This window comes from Oncorhynchus tshawytscha, linkage group LG06, assembly GCF_018296145.1.
Source record: "Oncorhynchus tshawytscha isolate Ot180627B linkage group LG06, Otsh_v2.0, whole genome shotgun sequence".
In the NCBI taxonomy this organism is placed as follows: Eukaryota; Metazoa; Chordata; class Actinopteri; order Salmoniformes; family Salmonidae; genus Oncorhynchus; species Oncorhynchus tshawytscha.
The window spans coordinates 7,776,464-7,788,963 of NC_056434.1; the positions used below are offsets into that span (position 1 = coordinate 7,776,464).

The 12,500-nt window shown below is 47.4% G+C and overlaps 1 protein-coding gene across 2 annotated transcripts in view; it reads left to right on the plus strand.

Annotated features, from left to right (window-relative positions):
• LOC112236297 (nuclear receptor subfamily 5 group A member 2-like) overlaps positions 1-12,500 on the plus strand; it is a 137,125-nt gene that overhangs the window by 79,681 nt on the left and 44,944 nt on the right. For both annotated transcript variants that reach the window (XM_042322896.1, XM_042322897.1), the window contains one exon: positions 1,692-1,811. In XM_042322896.1, the coding sequence (XP_042178830.1) occupies positions 1,692-1,811 (120 nt within the window). The remainder of the gene's footprint in view (positions 1-1,691; positions 1,812-12,500) is intronic.

Here is a 12,500-nt window from a genome sequence, read left to right on the forward strand (position 1 = left end):
AGTGCCATTGTTATGCCTGGGTGGAGGCTAAATACCTCCTCTGCAGTCAAAACAATCAGTCTCAACAACAGTTACGCTGAAACTACCACAGTGTCATTCAAGGTAATAACGTGTTTTTTTACGTACAGTAGAATATCCATTAGCTCAGTGATATCACAGCTCTTTGATTGAAACAAATGGCCTTGTTTACAAAGTTCCATAATGGATAATAGCATTCCTTTCTCCACCAATTTGTACCGTACCTGTTAGTCAGGCAGTTAACCAAGGATCTGCATTCTTATGTAAAAACTCATTGATGTTTCAGAGTGCAACGTCACAGACCTCAACTGTTAACCCAACGATTCTCTCAGACTCATGTAAAAGTGCATTTCGACACAACAACACCAACCGAAGCGTTTTGCGAAGCCAACGGCATCCCGCAAGTCAGATAAATAGTATCGAGGGTTACACTGTTTGCCGAAAAGGGGGGTGAGAGAGAAATCTCCATCTTTTTTCCTCATTCTTTTGCTTCTGAATGTGTGCTTTCTGTGTTCGTTCTGTGTTTGTGGCTACGCTGTGGAATGATTAACATGCTGAACCCTGGGAAATAACTGGTTCACAATGGATGGGTTGTTGCAGTGTATCAGACTACCTTCACCGTGCGTCAGTCACCGGGATGGGAGACACCAGCCCCCTTGTTGCTGAGAAACTCGCTACTTAATCACTGAGAACTGGGAAATCACTCAGCCATTGGTGGCACTGAACAAACAGATAACACCAGTGATGCTGACGAACACGGGCACGGGCTCTTTGGAAGAAAAAAACGGGGGTGTGGATGTGTTTGAACGGGGAAGGGGGAAGTAGGGGATGTCGGTTATGTGATACTGCAGTATAGTGTGAGAGTGTCTACCTTCTACGAGTGATGTAGTGATAAAACAGGTGAGGTAAACCTCTTATCGTCACTCCCCATACTTTCAATGTAGTTTTCTGAAAACATTGGGATGAACTGCATTTACCCTCCGCTACACACTATTCCACCTGTGGAATAGGACTCCCGAGTGGCGCAGTGGTTTGGGGCACTGCATCTCAGTGGAAGAGGCGTCACTACAGTCCCTGGTTCAAATCCAGGCTGTATCACTTCCGGCTGTGATTGGGAGTCCCATAGGGCGGCGTGCAATTGGCCCAGCGTCGTCCGGGTTTGCCCGGGGTAGGCCGTCATTGTAAATAAGAATGTTTTCTTGACTGACTTACCTGATCAACACTAGTCAATCTAGTTGTGTCTACTTGTCAAAGCCACAAAAGTGTTATAGCTCGCTTCACCCGAAAACCTTTCACTAAGAGAATATTGTCAGGGAGGTGTTTTCATGTATCGTTTTGTATCCTTTAATTAAAGGTGGAATAAACGTAGCGTGACACGTTGGCAGAGCATTATCATTAGCATTAGCATCATTATCATTAGCATCATTAGCGTCATTATCGTTAGCATCATTATCGTTGTCAGCATTATCGTTAGCATCATTAGCATTAGCATCATTTTACATTAGCACCATTATCATTAACATCATTATCATTAGCATCATTAGCATTAGCATCGTTTTACATTAGCATCATTTTACATTAGCATCATTTTACATTAGCATCATTTTACATTAGCATCAACGTCAACAAATGACCTATTTCTTTTCTCTTTTCTCCCTTTGTCTCACGAACAGGTGGACGACCAAATGAAGCTCCTCCAGAACTGTTGGAGCGAGCTCCTCATCCTCGACCACATTTTCCGTCAGGTGATGCACGCCAAAGAGGGCTCCATCCTATTGGTCACCGGCCAACAGGTAAGTCACCTGACTCCCCAAAACACCACCCTCCCCCTAGACCTCATCAGACACTCAGCACGGGCACATCAACACCCTTTAAAATACTATCGACCACACCGGCTCCCCTCGCAGTCACCGCTCCATTAAAAATAGATCACGCTTATAGGTTTAAGCTAATGTGACCAGAATAATCAATTATGCATTTTTATTTTTTTTTGCTTCAAGCAAGACTCCTTGATGGTGAATAAATAAAGTGCTTGGTTAAGCATGCCTGCGGAGTCATAGCGGTAGGGGGAAGAAAGCCTATTATGATTTACCTTTGCGGTGCCCCAGAGGAGCCTGCGAGGGCTGACGCCTGAGGCTCCTGACGAGGCCCTCAACACAGCCTGTGATTCATCAGTCAGTATGTCAACTGGCAGAGAGGGAGAAACGGATGCTTGCTATGAATATGGCTCGGGAACGCCCGGCACGTCTGTCAGTGAGACAAGAACACTTCATTATTGATGGGGCGGGTGTTTCCGAAACGTTGCTCTTCAACAAAGTGTTCTCCAACAATAGATGAGGGCATTAATATTTAGGCGAGGTGAGGAGGGTCTGTTGACCTCTGATTATTAGTGGTCAGATAGTTGACCTCTGATTATTAGTGGTCAGGAAGTTGACCTCTGATTAATAGTGGTCAGGAAGTTGACCACTGATTATTAGGGGTCAGGAAGTTGACCTCTGATTATTAGGGGTCAGATAGTTGACCTCTGATTATTAGGGGTCAGGAAGTTGACCTCTGATTATTAGTGGTCAGGGAGTTGACCTCTGATTATTAGGGGTCAGGAAGTTGACCTCTGATTATTAGGGGTCAGGAAGTTGACCTCTGATTAATAGTGGTCAGGAAGTTGACCTCTGATTATTAGTGGTCAGGAAGTTGACCTCTGATTATTAGTGGTCAGGAAGTTGACCTCTGATTATTAGGGGTCAGGAAGTTGACCTCTGATTATTAGGGGTCAGGAAGTTGACCTCTGATTATTAGGGGTCAGGAAGTTGACCTCTGATTATTAGTGGTCAGGAAGTTGACCTCTGATTATTAGTGGTCAGATAGTTGACCTCTGATTATTAGGGGTCAGGAAGTTGACCTCTGATTATTAGGGGTCAGGAAGTTGACCTCTGATTATTAGGGGTCAGGAAGTTGACCTCTGATTATTAGTGGTCAGATAGTTGACCTCTGATTATTAGTGGTCAGGAAGTTGACCTCTGATTATTAGGGGTCAGGAAGTTGACCTCTGATTATTAGGGGTCAGGAAGTTGACCTCTGATTATTAGGGGTCAGGAAGTTGACCTCTGATTATTAGTGGTCAGGAAGTTGACCTCTGATTATTAGTGGTCAGATAGTTGACCTCTGATTATTAGTGGTCAGGAAGTTGACCTCTGATTATTAGTGGTCAGGAAGTTGACCTCTGATTATTAGGGGTCAGGAAGTTGACCTCTGATTAATAGTGGTCAGGAAGTTGACCTCTGATTATTAGGGGTCAGGAAGTTGACCTCTGATTATTAGGGGTCAGATAGTTGACCTCTGATTATTAGTGGTCAGGAAGTTGACCTCTGATTATTAGTGGTCAGGAAGTTGACCTCTGATTATTAGTGGTCAGATAGTTGACCTCTGATTATTAGGGGTCATGAAGTTAACCTCTGGTTATTAGTGATGGGGAGTTTTCATCTCAGTGCTCTCACACAGAGATAGATACATAAACACATACTCACACTCATAAACACACACATACACACACAACGCTCAGACACACACAGACACTCCCAACGCTCAGACGCACACAGACACTCACACACACAGCGCTCAGACACACACAGACACATAGCGCTCAGACACACACAGCGCTCAGACACACACACAGATACACAGTGCTCAGACACACACAAACACACAGCGCTCAGACACACACAGACACACAGCACTCAGACACACACAGACACACGGCACTAGACACACACACAGCGCTCAGACACACACAGACATACAGCGCTCAGACACACACACACAGCATTCAGACACACACATACACACAGCACTCAGACGCACACAGACACAAAACGCTCTCTGTCTCCATTGCTCTGTGTTTGATTAACCAGGGCTGGCTATCAGCAGGTCTCGGCCAGTAAAGGAGAGCGAAGGGGAGGATTAGGAGACAGAGGGAGGAGGAGGAGGAGGAGGGAGGAGGAGGAGGAGGGAGGAGGAGGACGAGGGAGGATGAGGAGACAGAGGGATGACAAGGAGTAGGAGACAGGGGAGGGGAAGGAGATAGGGGGAGGAGGAGGAGACAGAGGGAGGAGGAGGAGACAGAGGGAGGAGGAAACAGAGGGAGGGGGAGGAGGAGACAGAGGGAGGAGGAGGAGGAGACAGAGGAAGGAGATGGAGGAGACATATGAAGGAGGAGGAGGAGACAGAGGGAGGAGATGGAGGAGCCATAGGAAGGAGGAGGAGGGGACAGAGGGAGGAGGAGATGGGGGAGAAGGAGGAGGAGACAGGGGAGGAAGAGACAGAGGGAGTAGGAGGAGGGGACGGGGGAGGAGGAGGAGACAGGGGAGGAGGAGGAGGAGACAGGGGAGGAGGAGACAGAGGGAGGAGGAGGAGACAGGGGAGGAGAGGAGATGGGGAGGGGGAGAGAGTCAGGGGAGGTGTAGGACCAGGTCTAGTTTGCATATTTTGGTTAATGAACAGCTGGTGTTGGGGGCCAAAGGGGGATCATGGGAGGGAGACCAGGGAGGGGTGAATCAGGGAGGGGGACCAGGGAGGGGTGAATCAGGGAGGGGTGAATCAGGGACAGGGACCAGGGAGGGGTGAATCAGGGAGGGGGACCAGGGAGGGGGACCAGGGAGGGGTGAATCAGGGACAGGGACCAGGGAGAGGTGAATCAGGGAGGGGTGAATCAGGGAGGGGTGAATAAGGGAGGGGTGAATCAGGGAGGGGGACCAGGGAGGGGTGAATCAGGGAGGGGTGAATCAGGGAGGGGGAACAGGGAGGGGTGAATCAGGGAGGGGGACCAGGGAGGGGTGAATCAGGGAGGGGGACCAGGGAGGGGGACCAGGGAGGGGTGAATCAGGGACGGGGACCAGGGAGGGGTGAATCAGGGATGGGGACCAGGGAGGGGTGAATCAGGGAGGTGGTCCAGGGAGGGGTGAATCAGGGACGGGGACCAGGGGGGGTGAATCAGGGAGGGGTGAATAGGGGAGATGGTACAGGGAGGGGTGAATCAGGGAGAGGGACCAGGGAGGGGTGAATCAGGGATGGGGACCAGGGAGGGGTGAATCAGGGACAGGGACCAGAGAGGGGTGAACAGAGAGGGGTGAATCAGGGAGGGGTGAATCAGGGAGGGGGAATCAGGGAGGGGGAATCAGGGACGGGGCCAGGGAGGGGTGAATCAGGGAGGGGGCCAGAGAGCGGTGAACAGGGAGGGGTGAATCAGGGAGGTGGTCCAGGGAGGGGTGAATCAGGGAGGGAGACCAGGGAGGGGGACCAGGGAGGGAAGATCGCCTCTCAAACCATTCATTATCTTCTATTATTCACAATGAAAGCTAGGGCCAACCTCTAACATCACCACCACCACTACCACCACTTTAACCAGCTCCACCCCTTTAACCAGCACCACCCCTTTAACCAGACCCACCACTTTAACCAGCACCACCACTTTAACCGGCACCACCACTTTAACCAGCACCACCACTTTAACCAGCACCACCACTTTAACCAGCACCACCCCTTTAACCAGCACCACCACTTTAACCAGCACCACCACTTTAACCAGCACCACCCCTTTAACCAGCACCACCCCTTTAACCAGCACCTCCCCTTTAACCAGCACCACCACTAACATCACCACTACCACCACCACCACTAACATCACCACGATCACCTCCACCATTAACATCACCACTATCACCTCCACCATTAACACCACCACTACCACCACCACCACTAACATCACTACTATCACCTCCACCACTAACATCACCACTATCACCTCCACCATTAACACCACCACTACCACCACCACCACTAACATCACTACTATCACCACCACCACTTTAACCACCACCAACACTAAAACCACCACCACCATCACTATAACCACCACCACCACTATAACCACCACCACCACTATAACCACTACTACTATAACCACCACCACTATAACCACCACCACCATCACTACCATTATAACCACCACCACTATAACCACCACCACCACTATAACCACCACCACTAAAACCACCACCACAACTATTACCACTACCACTATAACCACCACCACTATAACCACCACCACCATCACTACCACTATAACCACCACCACTATAACCACCACTATAACCACCACCACTATAACCACCACCACTTTAACCACTACCACTATAACCACCACTATAACCATCACCACTATAACCACCACCACTATAACCACCACCACTATAACCACTACCACTATAACCACCACAAATATAACCATCACCACTACTATAACCACCACCACTATAACCACCACCACCACTGTAACCACTACCACTATAACCACTGCCACTATAACCACCACCACCACTATAACCACTACCACTATAACCACTACCACTATAACCACCAACACTTTAACCACCACCACTATAACCACTACCACTATAACCACTACCACTATAACCACCACCACCACCACCACTATCACCACCACCACTATAACCACTACCACCATAAACACTACCACTAGAACCACCACCACTTTAACCACCACCACCACTAAAACCACCACCACCATCACTATAACCACCACCACCACTATAACCACCACCACCATAACCACCACCACTATAACCACTACTACTATAACCACCACCACTATAACCACCACCACCATCACTACCACTATAACCACCACCACTATAACCACCACCACCACTATAACCACCACCACTAAAACCACCACCACAACTATAACCACTACCACTATAACCACCACCACCATCACTACCATTATAACCACCACCACTATAACCACTACCACTATGACCACCACCACTTTAACCACCACCACTATAACCACTACCACTGTAACCACCACCACTATAACCACCACCACTATAACCACCACCACTATAACCACTACCACTATAACCACTACCACTATAACCAGCACCACCCCTTTAACTAGCACCACCCCTTTAACCAGCACCTCCCCTTTAACCAGCACCACCACTAACATCACCACTATCACCTCCACCACTAACATCACCACTATCACCTCCACCATTAACACCACCACTACCACCACCACAACTGACATCACTACTATCACCACCACCACTTTAACCACCACCATCACTATAACCACCACCATCACTATAACCACCACCACCACTATAACCACCACCACTATAACTACCACCACCACTATAACCACTACTTCTATAACCACCACCACCACCACTATAACCACCACCACCATCACTACCACTATAACCACCACCACCACTATAACCACTACAACTATAACCACCACCACTATAACCACCACCACTATAACAACCACCACCATCACTACCACTATAACCACCACCACTATAACCACCACCACTAAAACCACCACCACTATAACTACTACCACTATAACCACTACCACCACCACCACCACTATAACCACCACCACCACTATAACCACCACCACCACTATAACCACCACCACCACTATAACCACCACCACTATAACCACTACCACTATAACCACCACCACTATAACCACTACCACTATGATCACCACCACTATAACCACCACCACTATAACCACTAAAACTGTAACCACCACCACTATAACCACCACAGGTATAACCACCACCACTTTAACCACTACCACTGTAACCACCACTATAACCATCACCACTATAACCACCACCACTATAACCACCACCACCACTATAACCACCACCACTTTAACCACTACCACTATAACCACCACTATAACCACCACCACTATAACCACTACCACTATAACCACCACCACTATAACCACCACCACCACTATAACCACCACCACTAAAACCACCACCACAACTATAACCACTACCACTATAACCACCACCACTACAACCACCGCCACCATCACTACCACTATAACCACCACCACTATAACCACTACCACTATGACCACCACCACTTTAACCACCACCACTATAACCACTACCACTGTAACCACCACCACTATAACCACCACCACTATAACCACCACCACTATAACCACTACCACTATAACCACTACCACTATAACCAGCACCACCCCTTTAACTAGCACCACCCCTTTAACCAGCACCTCCCCTTTAACCAGCACCACCACTAACATCACCACTATCACCTCCACCACTAACATCACCACTATCACCTCCACCATTAACACCACCACTACCACCACCACAACTGACATCACTACTATCACCACCACCACTTTAACCACCACCATCACTATAACCACCACCATCACTATAACCACCACCACCACTATAACCACCACCACTATAACTACCACCACCACCAAAACCACTACTTCTATAACCACCACCACCACCACTATAACCACCACCACCATCACTACCACTATAACCACCACCACCACTATAACCACTACAACTATAACCACCACCACTATAACCACCACCCCTATAACAACCACCACCATCACTACCACTATAACCACCACCACTATAACCACCACCACTAAAACCACCACCACAACTATAACTACTACCACTATAACCACTACCACCACCACCACCACTATAACCACCACCACCACTATAACCACCACCACCACTATAACCACCACCACCACTATAACCACCACCACTATAACCACTACCACTATAACCACCACCACTATAACCACTACCACTTTGATCACCACCACTAAAACCACTACCACTATGACCACCACCACTATAACCACCACCACTATAACCACTACCGCTATAACCACCACCACTATAACCACTAAAACTGTAACCACCACCACTATAACCACCACAGGTATAACGACCACCACTTTAACCACTACCACTATAACCACCACTATAACCATCACCACTATAACCACCACCACTATAACCCCCACCACCACTATAACCACCACCACTTTAATCACTACCACTATAACCACCACTATAACCACCACCACTATAACCACTACCACCATAACCACCACCACTATAACCACCACCACCACTATAACCACTACCACCATAACCACCACCACTATAACCACCACCACTAAAACCACTACCACTATGACCACCACCACTATAACCACCACCACTATAACCACTACCACTATAACCACCACCACTATAACCACTACCACTATAACCACCACCACTATCACCACCACCACTATAACCACTACCACTATAACCACCACCACCACTATCACCACCACTATAACCACTACCACTATAACCACCACCACTATAACCACCACCACTATAACCACTACCACTATAACCACCACCACTATAACCATCACCACTACTACAACCACCACCACTATAACCACCACCACCACTATAACCACCACCACTATAACCACTACCACTATAACCACCACCACCACTATAACCACCACCACTATAACCACCACCACTATAACCACTATCACTATAACCACCACCATTATAACCACCACCACCATTATAACCACTACCACCACCACCACCACTACCACCACCACCACCACTATAACCACCACCACCACTATAACCACTACCACCACCACCACCATTATAACCACCACCACCATTATAACCACTACCACTATAACCACTACCACTATAACCACTACCACTATAACCACCACCACTATAAACACCACCACTATAACCACTACCACTATAACCACCACCACCATTGTAACCACCACTATAACCACTACCACTATAACCACTACCACTATAACCACCACTACCACTATAACCACTACCACTATAACCACCACCACTATAACCACCACCACTAGAACCACCACCACTATAACCACCACCACTACCACCACCACCACTATCACCACTACCACCACACCACCACCACCACTATCACCACTATCACCACTACCACCACACCACCACCACTATCACCACCACCATAACCACTACTACTATCACCACCACTACCACTATAACCACCACCACTATACCCACTACCACTACAACCACCACCACTATAACCACCACCACTATAACCACCACCATTATAACCACCACCACTATAACCACCACCACCACTACTAGTATCACCACCACCACTATAACCCCACCACCACTATAACCACTACCACTATCACCACCACCACTATAACCACCACCACTATAACCACTACCACTATAACCACCACCACCACTATAACCACCACCACTATAACCACTACCACTATAACCACACCACTATATCCACCACCACCACTATAACCACCACCACTATAACCACTACCACTATAACCACCATCACTATAACCACCACCACCACCACTATAACCACCACCATTATAACCACCACCACTATAACCGCCACCACCACTACTACTATCACCACCACCACCACTATCACTGTAACCACCACCACCACTATAACCACCACCACTATAACCACTACCACTATAACCACTACCACTATATCCACCACCACCACTATAACCACCACCACTATAACCACACCACTATAACCACCATCACTATAACCACCACCACCACCACTATAACCACCACCATTATAACCACCACCACTATAACCACCACCACCACTACTACTATCACCACCACCACCACTATCACCACCACCACCACTATAACCACCACCACTATATCCACCACCACCATTATAACCACCACCACTATATCCACCACCACCACTATAACCACCACCACTATATCCACCACCACTATAACCACCACCACTACCACCACTATAACCACCACCACTATAACCACTACCACTATAACCACCACCACCATTGTAACCACCACTATAACCACTACCACTATAACCACTACCACTATAACCACCACCACCACTATAACCACCACCACTATAACCACTACCACTATAACCACTACCACTATATCCACCACCACCACTATAACCACCACCACTATAACCACTACCACTATAACCACCATCACTATAACCACCACCACCACCACTATAACCACCACCATTATAACCACCACCACTATAACCACCACCACCACTACTACTATCACCACCACCACCACTATCACCACCACCACCACTATAACCACCACCACTATAACCACTACCACTATAACCACCACCACCACTATAACCACCACCACTATAACCACTACCACTATAACCACCATCACCATACCACCACCACCACCACCACTATAACCACCACCATTATAACCACCACCACTATAACCACCACCACTATAACCACCACCACCACTACTACTATCACCACCACCACCACTATCACCACCACCACCACTATAACCACCACCACTATATCCACCACCACCATTATAACCACCACCACTATATCCACCACCACCATTATAACCACCACCACTATATCCACCACCACCACTATAACCACCACCACTATATCCACCACCACTACCACCACTATAACCACCACCACTATAACCACTACCACTATTACCACAACCACCATCACTACCACCACCAAAAGCACACACCAGTATGTTGTCCATAGTAGAAACTGCCGCTTTGCCTGCTGTTGTCACTGGGGGATTAGCATAGAAATGTAAGCAATTCACAAGCTTCAGGACATGTCCCCGCCCCTTCCTCCCTCACTGCTCTCCTGTCTGTCAGCTTAGTCAGGAATTGGCCTTCGGAGGAATCTGATATAGCAACTTATATGTAATGACCCAAATCTAATTTATACAGCTCTTTGGTCTGTCTTGTACTGAACTGTCTTTGGTTCAAACACAAGATACGTGACTGCTGGTGTCATGTGAAAACACTGGCTGAGTTCAGTAGGGTATGAATGCACAAGCATTGTCTTGCCATTTCCTCGGCACGATACGTCTTTGATATTGCTTGATGTCAATGGCACTAGCACATGAAAGGCAAATGTGAAAATATTGTTCCAAAAAATATTCTCTGAACAAACACATTTATTCAGCAGGTTTCCACTAGTTTCAAATAACATTGTCTTTTTAAAGGAACTGTAACGGAATTCTTCGTCCTCTTCTGACGAGGAGTATGAAATGTCAGACCAAAGCGCAGTGTGGTATGTGTTCATGATGTTTATTAACTGAACAACAAAATACAAAATAACAATGTGAAATATACGAAAACCGAAACAGTCCTGAAAGGTGCAGAAAACACTAGACAGAAAACAATCACCCACAAAACACAGGTGGGAAAAGGCTACCTAAGTATGATTCTCAATCAGAGACAACGAACGACACCTGCCTCTGATTGAGAACCATACCAGGCCAAACCTTATAAATACAACATAGAAAAAAGAACATAGACGACCTACCCCAACTCACGCCCTGACCAAACTTAAACAAAGACATAACAAAGGAACTAAGGTCAGAACGTGACAGGAACTTTCTGTTTTCTTTGAAGTAGAACACTCTAATCCAAATTTCTGAAAGATTTGGGGCTAAATTCAATCCGTATCGCTG